Source organism: Rhamphochromis longiceps, linkage group LG5 (genome assembly GCF_057381845.1).
Source record: "Rhamphochromis longiceps isolate RC_006_pf linkage group LG5, R_longiceps_female_GT1.1, whole genome shotgun sequence".
NCBI classification, from domain to species: domain Eukaryota; kingdom Metazoa; phylum Chordata; class Actinopteri; order Cichliformes; family Cichlidae; genus Rhamphochromis; species Rhamphochromis longiceps.
The window spans coordinates 17,947,743-17,975,459 of record NC_140561.1 but is presented as its reverse complement, the minus strand read 5'-3'; the positions used below and the strand labels follow the sequence as shown (position 1 = coordinate 17,975,459).

Genomic DNA, 27,717 nt, shown 5'->3' with positions numbered 1-27,717 from the left:
ATAAAACTATAATTCACTTGTAGTCATTGTCTTACATTGGTATTGGTCAGTAGGTTACATAACCATGCTTCAATGACACTGTACCAACAAATATCCATTTTTTCTCAGTCAGCTGTGTCTTTGTTTTTTGGCCAAAATTCAGCAGGGATACAAAGTGTACACATATTTCTTCCCCCATTTACCATGTCAATTTAAAATATTTTTTGTAAGATGATATAAAAATACTGCTTTGAATGATTATTTTTTAATAAATAACCCAGTGACAGAGTATACAAACAAAATCTCTCCTCCTGCCCACTGACAAATCCACAATGTGTGAATACGCCATATATTCATTTCAAAATAACTGCTAAATACAATATGCTACTGACTTTGCTAAAGGCTGAAGTCCATTATCAGTGGATTTGCATTGCATGCTTCAAGTTTCCACCTTACTCAAAAGTTGCACATAGAATATTTCTAATGGCACACGCAAGCATCAAATTTAGAGACACTTTCATTCGTCACAGTGAAGGCAAAACCTGTGGTGTCTGTTTTGGAATGAAGGGGTATTTTAATTTTTATCTAAAATAAGGGCTGCGTAGAAATATTTTTTTGTGAGTAACACTCACACACATTTCTCATGTCAGAAAAAACAAAAGGAAAATAAAACTTTCAGCCAGTGTATGGGTTCTAAAATATTTTTTTATAACGTCATTAAATTCACAACCACCTTCCCCCTTTGTTCTGCAGAGCGCCCTCTAGTGGAAAAATAAAGGGAGCCTGAGAAGCTCTAGTTGGATGACTGAACAACAACAGTCAAACTGTAGCTGACGGGAAAAGGCTCGTCCCCGGATGATGACAAAAAGTGGTACAACGTCAGGAGAGTCACAAATCCCTGGCCTAGTTTAGCTGAAGTCAATCAGCTTCCAGTCTCCATGGAAACCAAAGACAGAAAATCAGGAGGCAGGTAGGGCAAAAAAAATAAACTATAAAAACAATGTTCTTCAGTCTGACAAGAACTACTGGTAAGCCTTTACATTCATCAAATGAGCAACTTGATTTCAGTCCAATGATAAAAAAAAAAAAAAAAAAAAAAAAAAAATCACTCTTCATCTATGTCTGGATCCAAATTTCAAAGTGAAAAGAGAGATAAATAAAATCCCAATCATACATCAGAAATATACACAATCTCTTTTAAAATCAGCTGAAATCTTGAAGTTTATAAATGGTTCCCCAACTCCAGTTAAAACATTGTTTAAATGCCTGTACAGTACACCTCCTGAATATGGCTCTGAGAAGAAAGGGTTGTTTCGGAATAAAATTAAAATAGAACTAAAATATCAAATACAAATAAAATACATTTAAATGGCATAAAACATCTGAAGTAAATCTTATTCCATATTTCTTCCATGTACAAAGTAAAAACAATAATGTCATTTCTTTCAGTGCTTTGGGAAATACAATAAACAAACTAAATAATAAAGAAAACAGACACTTCTTTTAATCAAAAACAAACCCCCTTGAAAGTATGTTCACTAAATAGATTTCTGTTCTGATCATAAACTATATCAATCAAAGGTAAGCCCCAGGTCTACCACAGCAGAGATACGACACAGGTTGAGCACAACCTGCTCCAGTCGTCACTTTGACAGCTGGAGCAATGAATCACCATTGGGTGACAGTTTGAACAGCAGACCTGAGCTTTACCTCTGCAGCTGGCAGCTTCATGTGAATCTCGAGGCAAGAGAGTGAAGCAGTGGGCTCTTCTGAAAAACTGCCTCACTCCACTTTGTGTTCATTTACAGTTACCTCCAGGCATATGTGGACAGTGGCACATTTTTCACAATCTTGCCTCTGCGAGTCACAACAAATGATTCGAAGAAAAGACGCTATTACAGTGCAGACTCTAAACAGAAATATTGCATCAGCCGGTGAGGAATTACAGCCATTTCACACAGTCATTTCTTCATTGTATAAGCAGATAAAAAGTCTTGGAGATGATTTCAACTGTGGCATTTGCATTTGGAATTTGTTGCTCAAAAAGTCAAACGGATCGGCCTTAGGGTACAAAAACAAAACAAACCTTGAGAGAGGCAGTGGAAGCTCGGTACATTCTGATAAAAAAAAAAAAAAAGAGAAGAATGTACCGGAGAAGTTTGGCAAAAAAAAGCAGATGATGAACAGTTTTGAAAGAAAATACAGGAAGAATCCCTGCTTTAGTCCATGAGTTCAAGACTTAAGGCAGTCATTGCCTGCAAAGGAACCTCAACAAGATATTAAAGAACTGAATTTACAGTTACATCAATTTGCCTCCCTGAAAATAGTGTATAAAAAAAGGCAGTAATTTCTTGAAGGTAAATGCAATATTTTTGTTCAACCCCTCAAAATAAAGTTGACAATCTGCACCTTAACCCCTTGTAACTGTAACTTGAATATGTTTTGGTACACAGCTAAAAATAATAAAAATCACATCAGTGTCCAAAAAAACAAAATGAAACAAAAAAAATGGACACACCTGCCTGTGAGTACTGTAATACCTAAGTGATCATTTGTGGTGAAAGTGTGCATGTCTGTGAAGTGAGTGTGACCACAAATACATGCAAGTGTGTTCTAATGTCATAAAGACAAGCCTACGGCTGCTGACAGACAGAACTAACACTTCTAGTTCCTTCAGACATGCACTCTGTTCCATTAATTTGACAGGTCCTTAACATTTTGGCTTCATGTCTGAATGAATACACAGGTTTGCTTTGGGTGACGCTTGGATGAAACAGCGTGGAACATGAATAAATTACCAATGCCTGAATGACCGGAATGGCGACACCAACAGACAGACAAAGCCAGCAATTTTGCATATCCTGTATCTCAAACTATTAAACTATTTAAACATGTCAATTCTTTCTTTCACCTCGCCCTATATATAGACCTTAAAAGGTCACTTAGTGGGAGGAAATCACTGTATCTCCTGTGCTTACAAGGTCACACTGATGCAGAAGCAACTTCTAAAGCATTTACAGGTATAGATGAATGTGATACAGAGTCAAAGCTGAAGACCTCCGACCCATAAACACGTGCCTTTGAAGAGGAGCAGCAAAAGTAAAAAGGCACAAACAGACAGGGGTTACAGCCCTGACATATTTCAGGTTAACATCCACTTCTATTTAAAAGCCTGCTTGTGTATTCTGTTACAGTACCTGAGTGTTTTGACACCTCACAGAAATGGATGGCCCTCAGATTTTTGATGGCCATCCAGTGCGTTTTCTCTACCCCCACTCCAAAGTCAACAGACTTTACAGTGTTGAGTAAAGATTGCGACAGTGCTGGAGGTGCTAAAAAATAAAAGGTGGGCAACGCTACGTGACTGCCTGTGCATGCATTTTTTCAGAAGATGACAATTTCAGCTCGACAAGTAAATATAAAGGCCTTTGCTAAAAGCTGAATTATCCACCTTTTGCAGCAAACTTCAGGGTTTTTTTTGGCAATATTCCCCAAGATATGGATACATATAGACACTTGAGCAGGCTAACACAAAGTTTTGTCCAACACCAAACGGCTAAAACCTGAGGCCAACTAACAGCCTGAGGAAGGGAACAATGTGACTGCACTGCATCCCCTCAAGATAAATTATGCATGCAGGGCCATAAAGCCATTTCCATTTTGTTCTCTATTGTTCATTCAATCGTTTATGATTACTAAAAGGAGCTGATGTTAGGGGCAAATAACTTGTCCTCTTCGTGTGTGATGATGCACTTGGTTTGTTCTTGTATCTGATAATGGCAGTCTAATTAACTGGGTGTTTTGTCCCTTGTGCAATTATGATTCAGGGCCACCTTTATGGAAGCAAGGCCAATTGTGCCATATAACTCCTGACCTGGCAGTGCTGGTTCACACCTTGTAAATGCTCAGTGTGTTGGGCAAAGTTTTAAGCTGCTCAGTTAAACTCACATGCACTTATGTGTGTAGGTGTATGTGTGCGTGTCGGTTTATACGCTCGTGAATGTTTGTGATGAATGTGTACTGTCTCTAATGACACCGAGGGGAAGTTAAATGTACCACAAAGGAGTGTCACTGGTGTTTCCTGAAACTGTGTGATATAAATGATGTCATGTCTGGGGGCTGAATCATTTCTGTGTATGTAATGTACGCATTTTGTGTTTTGCAAACGTGATATTTATGTTTACTACAATCTATGCGAAACCTCGTGTGTTTGACTGAGCGAATGCATGCTTGTCTACATTATGTCTCCGTCCTCTATGCTGAAGCTGGATCTGCGGCTGGAGTCGACAGACGCTTCAGGGGACATCGCTGAGAGCAGCGGGTCTCCACCCATAGGGGACAAAGGCTCGTCCATCATAAGGAAACCTAGGTCGCCTCTCCTCGCCTGGACGTCAAGTCCACCCAGGTCACCCAGCCCAGACATGCCATCTGAAAACCCTGATATCCCATCGCACAAGTCCAGCGACTGGGCAAAGTCAAAGTGCTGGGAGCTGCCCACAGCTGGGTACTGAATGGGAGGCTGAGGCTGGAGATGCTGTGGGACTGGTGGCAGCTGCCTGGGTTCGGGCTGGGCCTGGCCCTGAGGGTGGAAGTGTGTGTGGGAGAGGAACTGGTGCTGCTGGGCCTGGGGATGAGCCTGGTTATGGGGTAGATGCTGGTGCTGGTGGTGTGCTTGTGCCTGGGGGTGAGAATGGTTCTCCTCTAGGCTGGTCTCTTGTTTTATATAAGAACCCATAATGTCACCCGTGTTCAGGCCAGAGGGAGAGTTGCTGGGCAGGCCATGCAGATGAGCCTGCATCTCCAACTCCTTTAGACAGTTGGGAAAGAACAAAAGCAATTTTATTACTATTAATATTATTATTCATTTTCTATGATTCTGGACATGTGCTGTACAAATGTGTTACCTGGATGCGCAGCAACAGCTGCTTGTTGGCCATCTCCATCCTTTTGAAGTTGTTCTCTACTTCTCTTGTCCTCTGTGCATCCTTTTGCATACGTTTGATGTACTCTACAGATGCCCGCAATATAGTGCCTTTGTTCCAGCGCACATCACTAAGCAAACAGGGGAGCAGACAGGCAATTTTCACTTGTAAGTTCATGTCAGTAACTACTCAACATCTGTATTTACTTTAAAAACATGGTGCACTAAGAGAAACTCACAGGTCATTGGTTTTGGGGATCATGGTGCCCAGCTCTTTAATGCGATCATTAATGTTGAATCTCCTCCTCCTTTCAACTATTGCAGAAGAATGATAAGACCAATGGAAATTAGCATAAAGGAAAAAACACACTGAAGATAATATCACTGTGCAGGTGAATCAAAGGCATTAAAATAAGGAACAGGAAATTGTACAGATGCTACTTTTTAAGTATGTATAGCATAGATCAGATACTGGAAATATACAAAAAGTGTAAAGAGAAGCAAACATTTAAGCACACACACACACACACACACACACACACACACACACACACACACACACACACACACACACACACACAGTCACAGGCAATTACACCTAAGTGCAAGGACAGCAGAAATTACCAGGTTAACCATCCACCCAGTAGTTGGACTATGTCAGCTAAATCAGCACATGGGCCGTATAACACTGTTTCTGCATCGGAAAGATTATGCTTTGTGTGCATGTATGTGGTACGTGCAAATTCTTCGGAAGGCCTGCACATTATCAGTGTGAGAAAATAAAAAGGGAAAAAGGATTTAGGGAAATAGCATTCTGAGGGAAAGACTCACTCAGATTGTGGTTGTCTTTTTTCTGTCTCTCCTTGGCCAGCGCACGGGCTTCTGCGTCTTTGCAATAACAAAAAGTGATTAACTAATGGCTGAGAAAGCGGCATGTCTCAAAAAAGACAGCTTATCAAGAGTGCCAATAAACGCACGCTACGTTTTCACTGATCAACAGAATCTGCATCACTTTGTAACATCTTTCGCACCTGAGAGTTCTCGCTTGATGGTCAGATTGGCAGGACAGGAGTTGCTGGTCATAGCAATGGCTGGACCCTTCATGCCAGGACCTGCATACACATCTAGGTGACTGCTAGAAAGAGGGAGCTGCAAAGGAAACACACGTCACACACACACATGCATTTAGAAAATGCATAGTATCTTACAAATACTTTGCAAAGTAAAAATAGGAGATGAGCAAAGGTTTCAATTTTCTGAATTAAAAAAAAACTAATCAAAATGAAAACTAAGTAAACCTGACTTTCTAACATCTCAGTAAGTACCTTTATAAAGTTACTGTTCATGTTTATTGTGATGTAAAGAGCAGATAGCAGCAGATAATGCAGTAATATCACACCTGAGAACAGCCTGCCAAGTACAGAAATGATTGACTATCACCTCATCTATCTTATCTGTCTTTATGGCTCATTTCTCTCCTCTGCTTTCACCAGCTCCTGAACTCACACTCGTGCAGTGGTCTCCACACTATTGCACTTTAGACATTGTATAACAATGGTGATTTAGTTTGCTATGGACTTCTAAAAAGACGTGATTTCCTTTTAATTGTACAATCTAGTTAGCGTGATGAACTTTTTATGCCTTGTAAGCAACCGTGTCGTACTCCCTGAAGCAAGGGCAAATATGACGCTGCTAATGAGGCCTGAAAGATAAAGAACTCAAAGGATGAGATAGCTTAATCTGCTGGCTACTGTCTGAGCTGTGAGATCAAACATATTCACTCACTAATATAAACGCAAACCTATGTATTTAAGTTAGATTTTTTTGTTACAATTCTTACAAAAGATCTAAAGAATATATGAAATGTAAAACTTTAACTTAAATGATAACATTATCGACCGAACTGAAGTTTACCCACACTGTTAAATACCAAAGACTTTTAATTTGTAGGATCTCAAGCATTAACCGTTTTCTAGAGGTAACATTTTTTTTAAAATTTCTACATCATATTAAGAAGAAGACAGAAGCCCATTTGAAACCTTGTCACGATTACAAATCTGGGCAGATTGAGTTATTGAATCAAAAACACACAACTCTAATAAGCCCAAATTCCCTGCCTCGTCCCTCTGCAGCGACCACATTCTGACTGGAAACACCACCTTCATTCTCCACTCCAGTAAAGGCCCATTTAATTCAATTTGAAGACTAAATTCTACTTGAACTCAGTATGGCTCAGTGGAGCAACGCACAAGTCAAACTGTTCACTTGAGCCTGGCATTCAGGGGTGTTCCAGACTTTTGCTAAACTTTGAGATTCCAAGAATTCCATGGAGTTTGCTGCTTTAATCCCCATTAGGATTAGCAGGTGACTTCCACGCACACTGTTCTGACAGCTGGGCGTAAAGCTGGATTTTTTTTTTTTAACATTTTGATTATCACTGAGTTTCTGCCTGTGGTAGTTTATTGTGCTGGCTTCTCACTTAATCAATCTAAACCTGATCAGCACGGTTCACCTTATCAGTGTGATAGTGATTTAAGCAATTAAACACATCATGCAGGATTCTCACAGTTAACTCAGACACTGCACGCAGATGGTCAGATGTATGTGTACAGAATTAATTACTAAAAGCTTAACTGTTTCACAGAAGAGAAGGAAAAAGACAGTATTGGCTGCTTGTATCAGTGTTTGACATGAGTATCAGATAAAGCAACAGGAGACTTTGTAGGTTTCCCTGTCTACCTGCTGCAGGAGCAGGGAAAACGTTGGACAACTACACAATATGTCTGAGAATGCAGAAGCTAAGTCCCGCCAACCTTTATGTTTGAGTGCACCCTGCAGGAGTAATCTTAAATTAGCTTAAATGTGCAACAGTTTTGATTCATGTCCAGCAGAAAACAGCCATCACATGCTAACAAACACGCACGCACGCACGCACACAAAACCACACCACCACCCCTGCTATTCCTCTTTCTGATAATCAGGCACTCAAGGCTGGGACTTAAGAGTCACTGTGGTTCAAATAACTCATTCAGACAAAGAAAGGAATCCAACAACTCCCAACCAAAACTCAAAGAATTATAAACAAGAGTGCTTCATTGTCTTACCAGTTGAATCTGTTCTCCTTCAATAACTTCCACAATTGCATACGTCTTACTCATCTCCTTCATCCTCTAACTCCTTCTCCTACAGTGCCAAGGCGCTCCCTTCTTCCCTCTAAAGGCACAAGCAGCACATGCAGCTCTGAATGGCACTGCCGCTCCTGTGCTGCCAGAATGACCACGGCAGCTCCGCTCCTTTCTCTCTTCTACCTCTGCTCCCAACCAAACAGGAGTGAACTTTCCCCTAACTGGACTTTCAGCCTGTTTTCCCCTTACACAAATTGCCCTCGCCCCCCTTTCCCTCCTCCTTTCTATTCCTCCCGCCCTTCTCCCCCCCCCCGTTCCAAATGTCTTGTAAACAAGTTGAACTCTAACTGCTGCCAGTTTAATTGTTAATTTTCTGAGTTTGCTCCCTCAAACACAAAGTACTGTACAGTCTTCCAACTGGTATGTCCGCCCTACAGTTTCTAATTATGCCCAACATCATTCAGGGCCAGAATGTTAAGTCAATTAAACATTGTTAGCGTATGAGAATATACAGAATCAAATCTAGAGAAAACTCTACTTAGAAACACTAATGTTACAGTGACCACAAAGCAATACCCGATAACATTAAGAATAACTAAGAACATTAACAACTGCCATAAAGAGAGCCATTTTTCACACACAAGAACAATGATTATAGGAAGCACTTAAAAGTCTGAGTACTGATGACCTGGCATATCCAGCTCTGTGACTCATGTAGTACAGACAGAGCTGGAATTGAAGTGGTCGCAGGTTTCAGAGAACATCATACTTAATTAAAACACTTGGGAATTCCCTATTTTATTTTAAGGTGGTGCATTCAAGCTATAGAATCATGTGGTAATACAGAGAACAAATCTATGTAACGCTTGGTTTCAATTTTCAGAATAACGCGACGCAGTAATGTTTTCAGTGCAAAAATCTATTTTAAAAGTAATTCTGACTGTTGCAGAGCGGCCAAACCTCTTTTGCTGCACCATTTCATAGATACGTCACTTATTTGTTTTTGTTACCACAATACCACTGTAGTGTCACAGCATAAAATCAGCAGAGACAAATTTGCCCGTAAAGGTTTTGTGGCCTTTATAGTCAATGACCCATTTAAATATGCAAAGAGTCCCTTAAAACAAACTGCGTGCGCTTACACAATGTGTAAATAAAATCATACGTTTGGATGCAATGCAGCTTAGTTATATGTATTGTTCCTACTTACTGTGTTTGACATTTGGACAGCATCAGTGAAACTTTGAAAATACTCATCATTGGACTGCATACTGATGATGTTATCAATGACCTCATCCATCTGGGGGGGGAAAAAAAGAAGTGTTAATTATGTTTTTGTGACCTGTTTTTATCTAATGTTAAGAGAGGGAAGCAAACCAAAACCACCATTTGAATGCTTAGAAAACACTAAACTAAAAACAAAATGCTGTCCCTCCTCCTCAATTGATTAAAGCCTCAGAAACTTGATTGTAACCTCCCCGGACATGCATGTTACACTACTTATCTATCTAAAAGGATTAGAGAGAGACAGAAGAGAGGTGGTTATGCTAAAAGCACACAGCAGGTCAAAGTCTTACAGGTTCAAAGGGCCATCCATTCTGCTGCTTCCCTGTCACTTTTTAAGCTGTAATTACTGGTGCAAGGCCATTATGGAGCATTTAAATCCCACTGATTACCATTCTCAGTTATTGCCAGTTAGTCAACACATTCATCCATGTCCCTACTGTGTGCACAACACATTAACATCAGCACAGTCACAAAATGCTCCTCTAACCCTTCAAAAGACCAATTAAATCATTATGGTGCTTTCATAAAATGTGGAGATGATGTTACTTTGGGGGTAATAGTCAACCCTCATAATTTTATATACGAGTGTAATTAAGTCATATTTTAGGGATATTTGTTCAGTCTGGATCCTGTAAATGGTACTTTATGACCTGCCCAGGAATGAATGTTTATGGGTTTATGCTTATGCTACTGTCGGCCCACACATCTACCTCTTTCTCGTGGCTGGAACCAATGTTGAGCATGGCCATCGGGCTGTTGGGGGCACTGTTGCCAGACATAAGCTGCTCGGTGCGCATGTGTGGGGACTGGAGAGGTGGGGGTGCAGATGCTGAACCCCCTGCAGGTCCCATGTTTGTGGGAGGCGAGGGTGGTATTAGCCCCGCTACTGCATTGACCGCCTAGGAACACACAGAGAAAGAGAGTGTTACAGCATTAGTGAACAGAGATCTGACATACTATAGGCAGATGTATTTCAATACTACATGGACGGACTGAAGAAAATGACAAACGTATACCTGTTTGGTAGCGTAGGTGGTTGACAGGTATTCTTTCACTTGCTGTCTTCGAGACTGACGGATGTGGTAGTCTGTAGGATTTTCAAGGTGAGTCTGTACCTATAGTAGGGACAAACAAAATGCAATCAGCTCTTTTTCTATTATTAATTCAGCTGGAAACTCAAAGTATCATTTTTGGGTACTTCTTTCTATTTTGTCACAACATATGTGGCAACAAAAAGCAAGACTAACAGCAAGTTTGCTTATTTCTGTTACCACACAGGGATATTATAAAAACATACATTTAATGTACAATATAAGCTTATTACCTTCCAATAATATTTAAAAAGATAACACAGAATATGCGATTCAGACCTCATTATCTCAGTTATGGCACTAGGACATAGTATGTTTAAGTCAGTGGTAAAGCCTACAGGAGTAAAGCCTCACTGAATCCTCTGATGTGGCCACACAGAGCATTGGACTGGCCTCATTCCTTCAGATCAAAGAATAAAGGAGAGAGCAAGCTTGCTCGCCATTACTACAAAGAAAGACTTGACTCCTCAGCCCCCCCTCAGCTCTCTGTTATATAACCATGGTAGGGTTATATTAAATGAACTGTGAACTTTTCAGTCAATAGATATTTGTACTGTGTTTACCTTGTAAATACCTGGTCCAACAACAGTTCTTTACATGTATGCATTTACATGTATGGTTCAGAGGGAGCGATAGAGAAGCTTACCTTATCTACAGAAAGAACAATGACAACTTTAAACTCTGTGGTGATTTCATAAACACCATTCCCCTCTCCCACATATGCACGCATGTGCACGGAGTAAAGTGTCAATGCAGCAAGTTGGAGCATTCAATACGAGTTACACAATGTATGAATTCTCACTGCAAAATGCACAATGTCATATAATGGAGTATTCCACAAACCCATAAACTCGCAAACACACATTATGTAAGATAATAACGCACACAACAAGCATCTCCGGAATCGGGCAAAATGTCACTTCGGCTTTATCTCTCCCTGACTGACTCTATCTATCGCTCCTGTCTGCCCTATTGCACAACGTGTCAAACCACTCTTATCTCCCCTTTGTGTCTTCCTACCTGCTTGGCGCGCCTCTGCATTGTTCTCTTATAGTTTTTTTTTTTCTTTTTAAACCTGACTTTTGCCTGTGTGTCAGTGCTGCTTGTTTGGGAGGCCACAATGCTCAGTGAAGACCTGACCACCTCCAGCTGCATGCTCCTGCCATTGCTTTATTGCTATAACATGTAATTAGATAAATAGAGACATATTTTTCAAACACTCGACCAACATGTTTTCTTTATTTTACAGTCCCATAAATCCGTTTAGTGCTTTCTCTTGGCATGTTTGCATGTGGACTGGGAGCCGCAGACATTTTACTACACTCTGTTTGAGCATAATGTGCAGCGGTCCTGTCAAAAAGAAGCTGTGTGGGGAGTAAATCCAGCAAAACATATCTATCACAATAAGCCATTTGCATCTTAAGAATATCTGACCTTCAGAACCTCCATGGGGACCTGCATGCTTTGGTAATGTTGTGGAGTGCTAATGGCTGGGGTGGGTGCAGGTGGCCCAGCCATGTGGTTCTGCATGTACTGCAGGGCTGCATTCTGCTGCTGCTGTAGCTGCTGCCGCTCACGCTGCTCCTCCTGCTGCAGCTGGTCTCGCATCAGCTGGAAACAAACATGCACACACACATTAGCGTTTATCCTCCACCCAGAAAGACAGTGTAACCAACACCAGCTTGCATCTTATCTTAAAATGAAACCGGCAACATTTTTGGAAGGTTGCTGACCAGAATCGCCTATGATAGAAACAAATGAAGCATATGTCATGCTTCAATAGTTAAAACAAATTTGATTTTCTTTTTTTTGCTTATAGTTCAAGGGCATCTTTATTTTTTACTGATTCACTTCATAAAGTTTTTCCGAGCTATAATTGAATTTGAGGGGAGGGCATTTTTCCAGGTGGAATTTTCCCAAAAATAGTAGTCAGCAATCAGACTTTAAAATATGCACATAAAATAAATATTTTCCAATCATCATCTGATTTCAAAGTGCTTTAATTCCACAGCCGTTCACTGGTAACAATCGAAGCACGCAATGTTAGAATGAGGGGATTTGTAAGTTTCATGCTGCTACCGGTAGGTATCGTAACAACAACAGTGGCTGCAGTGACTCCAACTATGCTCGTGACTATTGTTTGACTATCAAATGTACATGTGCAAAGTGTCTGAAAGGGACACGGTGAGGACTTGTGAAAACTGTAAGATTTGTATGTAAAAGTTTATAATCAGCCGTTTAAAATTTACTTTATTTTAAAAGCTTCAATGTCCATTAAAAAGCAACAACAACAGCTCTGACCTGCCTTTTAGTATATTTTAGTGTATAAATAATTCATTGTTTTTCTTTCTGACCCTCGTGCTGCTGCAACAAGGCATTTACACCACTGTGGGATTAATAGCGTCTATTTATATCCATCTATGTAAAAACGATGACATAGTTAAAAGAAAAAACAAGAATTTGTTTTTTTCTTTTTCTTTTTTTGGCTCTGTGTTATACCTTATACATGGCAGTGAAAATCAGGCCCTAATGAAACCTAGATAGGTAGACACGTCCATCTATCAATCAAAATGCTATGAGACATTTAAAAGGAAAAAAACGTTTCAAATTCATTGCACAACATTACAAATATAAAGTGATATAAATAGCCAGCAAAACTCCCGCATGTTGTTTACTGAACGGTGGAAGGTTATGTTGTACCTGCATCCGCAAGCCAATGCGTGAGGCCATGGCTGAGGGGCGGGGGGGCAGGGGAGGGCGAGCTGACGTTAATGCACCACAGTCCAGCCCGAGAGGTAGTGGAAGCTGTAAAAGAAACAACGAGGGGGGGGGGGGGGGGGGGGGGGGGGGAATGAAAAAATTGTAGTAACATAGAAAGAAGCTAGAAATGATCTGATTAACATAAAATGTAACCTCGCTATTAGAGATCATTTGCAAAGAACTAGACTATGGAAACACATCTAACCTCTGAAGAAAAGCCTAATTAAACTAATTCTTTTATGTTTAATGGCAACATCAGTGGTAGGAAGGGAGGTGTGAGACAAGAGGAGTTGTGTGCAATACTTTCGTGTGAACAGACCTGTGACTTTGATGTTACAATTTTTTTGGCTTTGTTTATTTAACAGTGAAGCAGATTCTCAACTTTAGTTTAAGCATTCATTTCTTGTTGCAAATAACAAACAAAAGTCTTACCTTAGTTTGTCTTATTTATGCTAGTATATGTATGCAATTGTTTGACAATAACAAGATTATCAATAGTTAGTAAAGGTTTGGACAAACAGCTATTTAAACTTATAAAAGAAGTCCAGAACCAAGTTGATTAAATCCTCTGTTCAGTTAAGTTAAATCAAGGTAGTAGTCACACCAACGCAATATCTCATTTATAACATTCAAAAAAATAAATAATCAAGATTTCTGTGTTCCCACTGAATCAACTGTACTAAATCCAATTTCTAAAAGATGTTTAAAAGCAGGGTGAATACTCATAAAAACTGTTTACCAAGTTGACACAGCATTCGCTGATTCACAGTCTCTGATCAGGCCTCAAGTAAGCAAAGCTGGATCAGTGAACAATCTGACACATCACCAGCAGCCAAGCCTCTCAAATCTATTCATCTAACCATCCATTCATTGTCTGCCTGTTGTGCAACGTTTTCAAAGAAATAAAAAAATAAACAACCCCCCAAAAACATACATCTCATGACTGTTCCCAAATTGAAATGTCACTTAAAAATCCACCTTTCATGCTGTATCTTTTGAATCAAAATTCCTCAACTACAATGACCTTTTGACTTTCACACCTAATGCGCATCAATCACATAACATTAGCAGCTAATGCAAAAACAAGGATCACTTGCACACTCCTGGTGTCACCCTGACTTGACCCTTTTAGTTTTGTTATGATGAAAAAAAAGACAGGAAATAATTTTTTTCTCCCCCACATAGAGGATGATTTCCAGTCATGTCAAAGTCATGTGGTCTTGTTGTTCTTAAGTGATCATGTGAGCAAAAAGATGAGGGGAACACCCGTCACCCCTTTCAACATCTGCTTTTTTTCTCTCACATACACAAAGTTAGCATGGATTGGGGAGTTCCTGGGCTGATAGTTCCCCTTCTGCAGTGACTTGCGTTTAGCCCCTGCGTGACTAAGCTTCTCTGGCCCTTATAAAGGTGTGATGAAATCAGTGCTACATCTCAGTGTCTAGTCAAATATCTTGTGCTTGCGGTGATGTGGGATGGAATAGCACAGCATCAGTCAGAATGTGATTGCTCCATTCTCTGTATATGCTCATAAAGAGAGAAAGACAGAGCGAGAGAGAGAGAAAAGCTCATTGTGCACGAGGTACAATAAGAAGGGCAGCTCCTATTGAGAAGGACTGAAGCCGCCTGTTGTCCACAGTGTACATTTCAGCAACCGAGGGGGCACACACTGCCTGCTTTGTGCCCATTAGATGGCCCACATGAAAAACACACACCCATGCAGAGATACACATTCAAACACATACAGTTTCCAAAACACACTTGTGCCAGAACTTGGACTTTAGGGCAGGCCAACCGGCAGATCTTAAAGGCCAGCTTGCTTTAATCTGCAAGATTTACAGCTGTTGATGCAGTGCTGCAACAGAAGGAGCCTTCCTGCAGCGATAGTAGTAAATGTCCTCAAGGTGTGTACTTGTGCATAACAAGGGCTAGTTGCACAGGGGTATGTTGTCGTTGACCATAAAAGCTCTTTGCAGACACAAGCTTTACTTATAAAAACATATTAGATTTGACTTTAACCTAATGGTCTACTTTGTAGAGAAACCAGGCTACGTGGCACAAATAATGGCCCAAAGACACACATTTGAATCCCCGATGCACGAGTAAAAGGATTCCAAATCTACCTTGTTTGTAAAGCTGCTGACAGTGGCAGATGCGTTTGCTGCAATGTTTACATTTCACTTCCTCCATTTCATCATGCAAAGTATGTATCATACATCCACCCAGTGTAACAAAGCCATGATCCATGACCTACATGTCCTGTAAATGTTGCACACTTATTTTCATCATATAGGATGTCACTTCCTGATATCATATGGTGACACACTGCTACCAGGCAGTGTGATCCCCCACACGGGCCTTCCCATTGCCTGACATCAACTGGGGGCATTTGTGACGCAGTAGAAGCACAGAGCAGCTATTGTGTGTCCGACGCTGTAATGTCACAACCCCTTCACTTCAAACACTGACAGCCAGTAGTAGGATGCAGAGCGGAGGAAGCCCGGGTCAGAGGCCAACACTGCCACGTTAGTCACACAAATATATCTCAACCAAAGTCCAGCTTTCATGTCTAAACTACCATAAGCATGTGTTACTGCAGTACTTTGTGTGAATTAAAACATTTTCAGATCAGGTCAAAGTAAAGGCTGATCAGATACATCTGTGAGGAGGCAACATGGCTAGGTAATGACAGCTAACCAAGAAATCCAAGACGTGTGTAATATATTCAACTTAGAGAGTGATGACAGCTTTTCTTCCAGGCAGAAGCACAGCAGGTACACACAGAAGTACACACTAATGTGGGGGCAGTGTGGGGCTATAGCACCTGTGCTCGGAGACAGCGTGTTAATTTGTGGAGTGTTTATTTTTAGAAGTGGCTGTGCAAAGCCAAGAAGGGCCTTTTTGGCAACCAGCAGTTATATGTGGGGTGTGTACATACACACACACCTACCTCTATGCATGCATGGTGCACATGTATGTTGTCAAACCTGCATATACATAACAGCATGTAAAACTTTATTTAAAGCAAGTGTAGGACCTGTGCAAATCAGTTCTGCACAGTTAGTGAGCATAGAGACAAGAAGTGCAACATGGCTAGCCCTGCTCTGAACACCAACACGTCAACAATGTAGTGCAAAAGCTGCTTAACCTTCCTCATGACAAGACATTAAAGTTTTCACAAACCAAACTTGGAAAACCAAAGAATATAATTTCAAGTCAAAACACAAACGCTGGCTTTCTCATTAAGTTATCTGTCTTCCTGTGCTAATGGCTAAAATAACCCCTGCTCTCTGTTCTCCTTTTCAGGAACACCATGTTCCCCTGAACTACAATGTGTTTTTTTGTTGTTTTCTTCATGTGTTTGTGTTTGTGTGCGTAGCCTCATGCATTTGTGCATGTTTTTGTCTGTAGGTGCGGGTACAGGTGAGAGGAGGGCATGCACATGAAGAGTAAGCCTGCATGTGTATTAGTGCTCTACGGTGTTTGCCAGTTTTAATGCAGACCCCTTGAAAACATGTAAACAGACCTCTGTTTTGAATACACACTGGCAAACAGGCAGATCATTTTCATCTGTTACCACAACATATCTGTGACATAAATATATATGGTTAGAGTATACAGGGGTTATATAGGCACACTGATTTTATTTCTAATTCTGAATGAAGCACAGTGCCACAAACACTTGGCATGATGATTTTGACGGTAGAATATGAAAAGATATCTTAACAGCACGCAGACAGACACACACACAAAATACAATTACCTGTTTGAGAGTAAATAAGAGTTCACAAAGTAGTGTGTGCTCTGCTTATGCTGCTGACTACATGTCTGGATGATGGAGAAAGTCGATGGCCAATGGGATGAAGGGATGAAAGAACCAAGAGACAACAACAATCAAAAAGAAAAAGAAGAAATGATTGGTTATAAAATGTAAAACTGAACAGAGAACTGACAGATAAAATGAACAGCTATAAATAAAGCATACAAATCTGGCAGTTGTGAAAAAGCAGCTGAGGAAGCAGTGAAGTATTTAAGAAGGGGGAGCTGCAGGTGTGCAACACACACTTAAAGCAGAATTTCCATAGCGGAAGCAAGTGAAGCAACAGACCATGGTGAGGCTTAAGTATAAACACATGCGACAGGAAGATATTCTCAATAACTGATTTGAAAGTTGTTGTTTTTTCACCTCGGCTCATTCTTCAGGCACTGCATTTCCTATACCTGGTTTCCAGTCATTTTAACACCTTAATCATTAAAGTAAGAGCGTCAAGGATGTAAAGGTTTTTATGAAAAGGGATGCACACCCAAGGAAATATCAAAACATTGCACAATATCATGGTTAGAGTTAAAAGGGATCTAATATACACACATATACAAAACGCACACTTTTAATATCTTAGTGAGGACATCTAAGTGACATACTGCTTTCCCTAGCCGCTTACCCTAACGCTAACCATCAAAAATGAATCCCTGAACCCTTAGCCTAAACCTAATAGTAACCCTGACACCAAAACCACATTCTGAGTCTCAAAAACGTCTTCAAACTCGTGGGGACGGGCATTTTGTTGCCATAAGGGACTGGTGGTCCCCACAAGTATAGTAGCGTTCCAATTTTTGGTCATCACAAAGATATCTAAACATGGTACACACACACAAAGAGTATATATGATGCAAAATAACCACTCAAACATAGTCAGGAGTCTTAAGACTGTAAATGTAACGTGGATAGAAACATCTGTGTAATTTATTACCATCTCCTCACCAAGATGAAGTGCGAAGGTTGAGTGATTCTACTCAGTGGCTAACTTTCAGAAGGTCATCTAAATGAATCACCATAACTCATCAACACTGTGCCTGAATCACAATGCCTGTCACATTCAACAGCCTATTTATAGTCGCTCAAGAGAGACCCTGAGCACAGCGAATCTCAGCTGCAGTGATCACAGAGCAGAGAGTACTGTGAAAAAAAGCACGGAAAGAACAACAGCAGGCTCTCCGCAGTATCTATTGTACAACACAGAGATATAGGAAGGACAATGAGCCAGCATCATCAATAAAAACCACAACGCATTACTTCCCCTTTCCTTCCATGAGTTTTCACAACTCCTAGTTCTGTTGGCGGTGAAGCAACTTCCTTGCCAGGCAAGCCATGGAAAAAACGAAAACTTTTTAAGCCATGACTTTTTTTTAAAATTAGGAGTAAGGAACAGTTTACACCAAAAACTTTGCAATTGTTTGACACTGACAGCCACTCTCATACAGCACTTGAACTCCTAGAAGGAAGGGAAGAAAAAACCTACAATAAAACAAACGCTGTCTAATCTAAAATCAGTTAAGCTATTTCATCTAACCAAACTGGTTAAACAGACACGAGACCTGAATTATACACAAGCCATATAGAGATTATGTAAGTGAAACACAGACAGTAGGGCACTATAGGGCAAATTATAATACTTTTATCCAGCATCTCTAAGAGCAGGTGTAGTGCAGGCTAACTTATAAACTAGAGGATAACCCATCACAGAAAACCTTCTGAAAGTCTGGCCTCCACTGATCATTTTTTCTTTTTATGCTTGCAGTTCAGCTAAGATTAACTGCCCTCTGCCATAATCGATCACAATGCTAAACAACGCTTCAAAGCTGCTCAATCATATTTTTCGTTTTTCTTTCATTTTTCTTTTTTAAAAGTCACAGACAGTACGTTAAAATTGGGCCATAATAGACCAGATCTAAAGTGGTTTCTGTTGCTGTAAGTGTTTCTGTTCCTCTGCCTCTTACAAAAATACTTTGCACATAATATGTTCAGACATGTTTCATAGTAAGCACGAACAGAACTCAGGGTGACAGCTGTCAACAGCCAGGCACCACGAAACACACACAACAATGGATATAGTTCAGTATAGTTAAACTTCAGGTTCTTACCAGAAACTCTCCAACTACTCCAAAGACAGCATAGTGTATCCAGGTGAAATGAGCTCCTCCACGTGTTAGTAAACCATGAGCCGTTTGCTTGCTCAGCCAACCAGAGCTTACATGTGCTGCTCCACTGATTGTGATGCCACCCCTTCCTCAACAGAACTGCTTAAAGTACAGTGTCAGTCACTATTAGTTACCTTCTGCCCCCTTTCTAACCACCAGCTCAGCTTCCTAGACGTCCTCCTCCTCCTGCTGTTTCCCTCCTCTTCCCCTAAATTACCCTGAATGCAATCGTCTGGGCCAACAACAAGGAGATCCCTGTGTCTAGCTAACTCTTTTAGTTCTCGTGCTCGTGCTCGTGCTCGCTCGCGCGCTCTCTCTCTCTCTCTCTCTCTCTCTCTCTCTCTCTCTCTCTCTCTCTCTCTCTGCTCCTCCTCAGTCCAGCCTCTCTTCTTAATTCAGTGCACAATATTTGCATACAGCAACACCTACACATATGCGTGCGCAATTTGAATGCAATTCCTTATTTTATCTACCAGGTCACTGTGTTTTTATGACCTATGGGGCAATGAATCAGCACATTTACTTCTTTAATTGAACACCCACACACTAAAACCACACCACACAAACAAAAAAGCACACAAAAACATTAACATTGATGATCTGCATTTTTTCAGTGTTGTTTCCACAGCTTTCTGACTTTTTCTAATAAATGAAACACAGCCATGGATTTCTAAAGCTGTGATCTCTGCATTATTCAGGTATGATTTAATTTATGTTTAGAAAAAAAACACACACAGGATACATCACACATAGCTAAAATGTGATCCAAATAAACATCTGAAACACTAGTGGTAGCTTTACAGGCATAAGATCTGACCAGCAAAAAACTGCCTCCAATGAGGGTTTACGTTTTCTGAAGTAGCGCAGCAGAGTATTGCAAACTTAAACCTATATGAAATGTATTCCATGTATTTCTGTCATTAATGAGATATTATGGATGAATGGCTCCTGAAGGCGGCTCTCTATAAGACAGTAAAGAACATCAAAACTCATCTGAAAATCTCTTATGTTAAGGACTATTGCAATTAATAACACTGTATCTAACCCAGTTATTTACATCCCTCCATGCAAACACTTCCAACCTCTCCACACCCTGTATGCCTCAATAAGGAAAAACAGGCCACTATGCTAGTTGTTCCTAACACAACAGAGGAGGACACAGGCCAGCATGGTTCAGCAGCACCCAGCTGACAAGAATCCCTTGTTTGTACACAAAGCTTTAAACAGTAGGCCAGCTCCAGTTCTCATAGTGCCCACAGTGTATTTACTGGGTTATTTTCGTCCAGGGGCAGGACCCATGAGGGTCCTCAGCTTATTGGCCAGAGAAACTGCGTTCTAGGCTACCAATGGTAACTAATTTCAGTAGGAGTAGGGGGGGGAAAAAAATCTCTGACCATGACAGCCTTGTACCCTTTTACAACGGCCTTTCAAGGATTCACATACATTGACGCAAACATACATACGCCAATCAAGGCCCTCTCCATTGTCGATACGCAAGTTTCCCATTTTTTAGTGCCTCAGTCACTACAGTTGGGGCCAGATACTGTCTACTCTATAAAGACCAGTACTGCGGCTCTGCTGAAAGTCTAAAACACGTGTTTTGATATGTTTGAATCAAGTCTGACCTGGCTATGCTCACTTATACCTATACTGTGTGCTATTGATGTAGGATAAAACAGGGCCGTAAATATGCCAGGAAAGTCAGAGAAGCTGGATGTAGCCTGTAACTTCACCTGTGTGTGCTTTTGTGTAAGATGTATCAAGAAATAATAAAATATAACTATTTTAGAACTTTAAAATGCATTCTTTTGGGGGGGGGGGGGGGGGGGGGGGGGTTCTTTCTTTTTTTAAATCCATTTAAGCTTTATTTAACCAGGAAGTCTGCTGTGATTAAAATCTCTTTTGGAAGGGAGAAGGTGGCGCCACACCACTATACCAGCATGACACATGATATTTTTGGTAACCAAAGTGATGTTTGCAAGATTTTGCAGACCACAGCATCTGACGAAACCAATATTCACTTATGTAAGAGTTGCTTTACGTTAAAAACACTAAATAACTGAAACTCTTTGAAAAAGAAAACAAAAGAAAAAACAGAACCCACAGCACTTCCCGACTATGCACATAACATCATTTGGCCCGAGGTGACCCCATGCTGTGTGTATGACTAATAGGAGTGTTGTTGTGGTTTAATGATACTTGTCACATGCTATAAATTATATGGGATATTACAACTCTAATTTGAAGAAATATACACGTTTACAGTTTACAGGCAACGACGTCATGATATTCCAGTCACCGTGTATGAAGCAAATAGCTGTTTATTTTAAATCAATCCCATTTCTTGTTGGAGAATTTAAAATATACACTAATAATATAGACAAAACAAAAGTAGTGGTCTCTGTTTGTGAATTTAAGAGTGGGTAGTACAGTAACTAACCAACCAGCAACCAGCTACACTACATTTCTTTTTGCATGGGTGAACATCATCATATGCGGGGAAAATGTAATGGAAGGCAATCTAGAGATGAGATGAGAGATAAGGCAAAGACACACACACACACACACACACACACACGTGAGTGAGTGAGTGAACTTAATTTGACTTTGGCTATCACACACAAACTTAATGACCACCTTGAGTACAAAAAAAATCAAATCGCTGTAATGCAATCTAGAAAACTCTTGAAAAACTTAGTGATGGAAAGTAACCGAACGTGCCTGTACATGTGCACAAGACTGCGTTTCCGATCAGAATGCATTTCTTGTCCTCTGATCAAAAATGAGACAAGTTTTATTTAAACAGTATGGACAAAGGAATGTTATCTATACAAAGACACCCACACACAGCTTGATGCTGTATATAACTTTATCAAAGAATAATCTAAAGATTTTTCCATAGACTATTACCAGCCCTAAGAAAGAAAGACAAAAACAACAACAACAACAAAAACGCAGCTATTAAATTACTAGGATTAATTTATACATGCTTGTTTCACTCAGGATTTTTCCCTGGTCATTCCCAAAACACTGAATATGCCAGTGTTTTGGGAATGACAGCGAGAAGCCAACCACCTTCAGGTTATATAACATACAGCATAATGCAAGGGGAAAGAAAATATCTAAGGAATCAAGTTATAATCACTTGGAATTTGAGTATCTTTTTGTATTCAATTCATAACTGAAAGCTGCACAAGGTACAATTCAAAGAAAGTTCTTGAACTCAATCCATAAGGCATATAAAATATACCAGATTTAATTTTGGCTCCTTGTGAAGACCTGCACCATTTCCAGCAGTCCTGCTATTTTTAAATCACTTCCTGGAAGTACCATGCTTGTCTGCAGTTTCATCATGAACCTCAAACTTTCGTGAACAGCAAACATCAACCTCTGAGTCAGACGGACCCAGCTATCATTTTGCTAATCATCATGGGTAACTGGGACACTGGCCTCTCTTTTTTGACACAAAGACCGAACAGTGGTCTTAAATGGGAGAGTGGAAGGGAGATCATGAGGTGAGTAGCGCCACCAGGTCCATGTCATTTTATTTAATTCACAAGTTGTCACTGTAAATTTGTCCCTGAAGGTCAAATGTCTGTCAGTGAAAATTTGGCTCAAATTACCTGAACTTAGAGAACAGGCTCAGCTCATTTTGAGCTGTTTACAATCAGAACTACTCCGTTTGACTCCATATTCTTCCTTAAAATGACATTCAAGTTGAACAGTTGTTATCGGGCACTGCAAATGCATGCCTAGAAATGGTCAAAATGGGACTTCCAAGGAGCGATCCAAGCTTAGCAGGAGCAGGAGTGCTGGAACACTTACAGCACCTCACAATGAGCTGACCTTGAAGGGGATAGTGGGCAAATTTAAATCAGATATGCTGTTGAGGGAGTAAAATATTGTTGTTTTAAATCTTCAAGTACAAACATGAAAAGCAATGTGACGCCACTGTGGAGCTCAGTATGACCACCCCGACCCCAAAAAGGTACAAGCTGAGGAGGATTGAACATTTCTGAGCCTAGATGAAAAAGTAAGGTCAACACAAGATGATAATAAGTTCCAGGAATTTGGGATATCAGCCATTTCCGAACGACAATTAGTCAAAGGCAGAAGATGCATCCATCCATTATGCATCCAATATGGATAAATATGTCATCATGAGTCATCAGTGAGTCAATAAATACTCTCCCTGGATCTTTTTTATGCCTTAAAACTAGCCTGAAATCTAAGCTAAAAAATGCTGGTGAGATAATCTTGAGAAAGCAGATTTGTGTTTTCAAATCACCAGTGGTTTCAAAGTACAGTCAATAGCAACAACACTTGGAATCACATTATGAAAACCTGTTTGAGGAGCCCACAGGGCATAACATTAAGGAAGCAGTCTGTGGAGTACATGTGAAAGTTCCTAGTAAAGAACTGAACTGTTCAGCTGGAACTACTTTTCACAGCACTGAAGACGATTATAAATGGAGAGAGTTTGTGCACAACTTAAATAGTAGCAGATACAACACTTATCTTTTATCATCAGTGCTTCACTGAACCTTGAAATCTATATTTTTTGTGTTAATTTCACAATGCACTTCAACTGTTAGCTTCCTGAAAGAAGTGAAACTACCAAGGACATTCTTTCATATTCATTAAACACACTTACTACACATACCTTCCTTTATTAAGAAAAGCTTTTAACACAATAACTGATTCATTCCCATTTGTGTGAACAACTTTCAAATGTCACACACATTGTGTGTTAAGTGTGCAGCAACTTTATGTTTAATATTTCTGAAAAACATCTTAATAAGGAGATAAAAGGTAACTGTAACATTTTCTGTGGGCCACTGTAAGAGATGAGGTTTAAGAGAGACACATCTACCAACTACAACTGATCACTGCAGTTCACAATGATAAGAAAACTGTAGAAACACACACTGCAGCTGCCCAGTTGTGTATAACTCACAGATGCAGATGAGCAGCGATTCTTACAGAGAGAAATGAGACTGAGCAAGCCTGTCACTACTGTCTCTCAGTTAAAAAAAGAGGATGTGAAACTGTGGAATGAAGATAAGATGAGGAAGTGGAGTCACACATTTTGCACATGCCCTAAAACGCCCCACCCACACTTACCTCTGGGAGATCATGGGTCATGTTGTCATATAGCACATGAAACGCTGTCATTCCCGTGGTTTTCTAGAAAAACTCCGAGCTTCAGTGAAAAGCTTATGCAGTAGTTTGTGTTATATTTCTGTCTGCCTTTTTTAAATTATTATCTCTAAGGAAAACCCAACAAACCACCAGGATAGGACAAGAGCTGAGAAAGCTGTGTAGGTCATGGGAGAACTGTCCATATGGCAAACGCATGAAGCTGTGTTTACACACACCTGATGCTCTTTCACACTAGAGTACATCCATTTAACCGAGCCACTGTGCTTGTGTGTCTCAGTGTGCAAGTGCAAGGGTGTGTGTGTGTGTGTGTGTGTGTGTGTGTGTGTGTGTGTGTGTGTGTGTGTGTGTGTGTGTGTATACACCTTGCCTGCCTATGTTTACCTGAAGAAAATTAATCCCATCACCAACGGACTGCAGACACATACCCAATGAGGCCGAAAACATCTTTCTCTCTCTCCCTCTCACACACAGGATGCAATGCTTGTACTAATTTGTGCCTTTCTGTGCCAAGTTGAACACAAATCAGGGAACAGAAATACTAAAATGAAATCTTAATTAGAATACTTGATGTGGTCACATTTCCTGTGATGTTTCCATCACAACTTTGGGTTCTTGTGCTGCTCTGTCTGAACAGGTGGCAGCTGTGCTATTGGAGAGAATTAGAGTGCAGTCAGTCTATCAGGGGTTACTGCTGCTCTGCATACTGTGACCAGTGACCTCTGACCTTGCTGACAGTGACCTGACAGCTCTGTGCGTTTAATAACCCTGGCCCCTCTCGTATTGTGTGCACTACATAACCCTGCTGGTTTCACGATGACCTTCAGTCCCATTCTTATCTGTGTGCCTACACTTGTTCAAAAGGAGTATAAACAGCTACACAGACACCTTGCACATGAATACATTTAATCTTATAAATTTAGTTTCAATATCAATTGACTCTATGTAGATATATCTCCAGCAATCCATCATTTATTTGAAAGTTTAGCTAATAAGCAGTATAATCTCCGTTATGTAAACATGCCGAAAGGCACGTGATAAAATTACAAGGCAATAATTCAATTAAAATGGTTCATTGGCATGCAGACTGGATTAGTTACAGCTATGCTATCTGTCCATGCTGATGCCCAGTTTTTTCATCATTTCTGACTGGTTACAGAGTCATGGTCACAGTCATGAGAGAGAAACAAAGAGAGTCAGAGGCAAACTAGACAGAGGCAGAAGGAAAAAAGAAAGTTTCTAATCAAGCATATTTCAAATTATACATTATTCCCATAGTCGGATCTAAATCCAGTCACATGCATACTTATCTGTGGGTGTTTTTGTGTTTCAGTAACATGTAGACAGACATCCTCTTGCCTCACAGCTCTCCCTGTCCTCTATATCAAAACCCATGTGCATATATTCACGTATCACGATGAACCCTGACCTCATTGATGCCTTTTCGCAAAACTCATTTTACTGGAAGTGATTCAAGGCAAGCGCAAATAAAAGGAACCCACTGCATTTCCCCTTAACCCAAGCTTCACAGATTTGTTAGACATGCAGAAAGGATGGAAGCTGGAAAGACAAATGAATTTAAGCAGTAACCCAAAAGATGATACAAACAGATTGCTGATATTTCCACTGCGACTTTGCTCTCTGGGGAACAGTATGTATGATTGCAGAGACCAAGGGTCAGAGAAGAGAGTCTTATGCCAAACGTTGATGGTGTAATATAGAGTCGCAAACATGTTCTCAGGCAGGAGGGGGGCATTGAGCCACTGCACCCATGGTCTGGATGGGGGGGAGGGGGAGTATGTGAAGCCAAGGTGTTGGGTAAATAAATAAGGGGTTGCTGATGCTAAACATTATTCTGCTGATGTGAATCTGCTTTTTTAAATAAGTTGCTTCATCTAAATTTATTTCACCTTTAGTTGGGGAACGTCATATCTATCTAAGTAAATTGTTGGTCAAACAGTTTAACCACAGTCCAGAAAAAGCAAGCTAAAACTTCACGGTGAAACGACTGTTAAACCCAACCACGCATGCGCCTTTAGAGTCAACTATTATCGCTGCATTACCAGACAGCAACTGTCATGCTAAACTCTACTTTCCACTTAACATACATACAGCACATGCGCGCACACACATGGAAATAGGAATAGCGCTCTGTGCTGAGAGGAAAGGCTGCATAAATCAGGGATGCCTTCATCACGTTGGCACCTTGCATACCTTTAAAGGTAAGTACTTTAACAAGCAGAGCAGTAATACAGTCTGTACAGTCACAGACTTATACATAGCAGCATACCCCAAGGCTGAGGTGTTGTTACTGATACCGGTCTGGCTGCAGCTTATAAATGGCAAGAGAGGCAACTCCCAGCAGACTCGCAGAGGACAGTAAAAGGGAAAAAGTGGTGCAGCGCACTGCAAACTAGTGGTTCCAGGGTCTTCATCACAATGGCAAATGTGTCTTTATATTTAAATTATGGTTAAAACTACACGTACAAAAATATTTAACGCAATAAATTCTGAAATGTGTCATGAACACCTCAAATCTTTCTACAAATATATTCAAGGCGGCAAAACTACGTAAGTAGAACAAATGTCCTGTATAATTTCTGTTTGTAGCCTGTATGCACAATTCATTTTTGTATTAATTTGATGAAATTATGCCTTTTATTTCGCCAAAAGGGCTACATAATCAATTAGTTCAATCTAATCCATTCCATTTTAAGTCGATAAATCGCCCAAGTTTGCGTTGAAAGAGAGAAACGCGCACTTGTCTTTTCTTTTCACGGGGTTTCTAGAGGCAGCAGCGGTTCAGCAGAGGCTAACAGTTTCAGTAGCGTTGGTGAAATCTAACTTACCCGCTCTGAAGGTCAGACAGTACAAAATAAGAGTCAAGCTCAGGAGGAAAAAAAAGTGCGTGGCCACTTCTATATATTCTGGCACCAAGTCCGTCAGAAACTATCACAAGCTGAGTTTTAAACCAAGGTTTAAAAGGTTTGACTTTCCCCGTATTTCCACACACCGACAGCGCGTGTGTAACCGATGACACTTAGCCAATTTGTTTTCGTTTTGACGGTCAAGTTGTCACAACTCAGAGCGTCCGCGGTCACCTGTGCCACCGCCAATGGCAAAGCGCAAAACGGCCTTGTGGGAAATGTAGTTTTTACATCGCGTAAACCAGAAGATGCGCTATTTTGAGGTAGTGACGTGATGCCTGTTGACTGCAAAGTTAGTTCCGAGTCGTTCAACAAAAGCACTCAAAGAACTAAACGAAAGGAAAATCTGGTATGACTGTTTCATTGTGCAGCCTGTTGATGATCTTCCGTTAACAAATGTCAGTCTTTGTGGCACACTGCTCAAAATTAAACACTTTTGAAAGACAGCATAGCTTCAGTTAAACTTCTGGGATGTTGATCTGGTTAGT

At 40.4% G+C, this 27,717-nt stretch overlaps 1 protein-coding gene across 5 annotated transcripts; it reads right to left on the bottom strand.

Annotated features, from left to right (window-relative positions):
* tfeb (transcription factor EB) lies at nucleotides 1-27,371 on the bottom strand. 5 transcript variants are annotated; one of them, XM_085406229.1, is made up of 12 exons: nucleotides 27,152-27,371; nucleotides 16,927-16,991; nucleotides 13,104-13,208; nucleotides 11,838-12,014; nucleotides 10,329-10,427; nucleotides 10,023-10,211; nucleotides 9,236-9,325; nucleotides 5,932-6,049; nucleotides 5,732-5,788; nucleotides 5,140-5,215; nucleotides 4,884-5,031; nucleotides 1-4,786 (listed from the first exon to the last, which is right to left on the bottom strand). In XM_085406229.1, exons 3-12 carry the CDS (start codon nucleotides 13,131-13,133, stop codon nucleotides 4,214-4,216), a joined length of 1,557 nt encoding a protein of 518 aa, XP_085262355.1. In that variant the 5' UTR covers nucleotides 13,134-13,208; nucleotides 16,927-16,991; nucleotides 27,152-27,371; the 3' UTR covers nucleotides 1-4,213. The 5 variants fall into 5 exon arrangements, with proteins under 5 accessions (XP_085262355.1, XP_085262360.1, XP_085262357.1 ...); XM_085406234.1 differs by having other exon boundaries at nucleotides 5,732-5,782; XM_085406231.1 differs by lacking the exon at nucleotides 27,152-27,371 and adding an exon at nucleotides 19,086-19,391.
* Between the last annotated feature and the right edge of the window lie 346 nt (nucleotides 27,372-27,717).

What these genes read in the sequence shown, in the direction of transcription:
- tfeb (XM_085406229.1), bottom strand. Translation starts at nt 13,133, where the DNA reads ATGGCCTCACGCATTGGCTTGCGGATGCAG. An exon ending in GTTCCAGCCACGAGAAAGAG is followed by an intron (nt 9,326 to 10,022) that starts GTAGATGTGTGG and finishes TTCCCCCCCCAG; the next exon opens with ATGGATGAGGTCATTGATAA. An exon ending in ATCCCCAAAACCAATGACCT is followed by an intron (nt 5,032 to 5,139) that starts GTGAGTTTCTCT and finishes CTGTTTGCTTAG; the next exon opens with TGATGTGCGCTGGAACAAAG.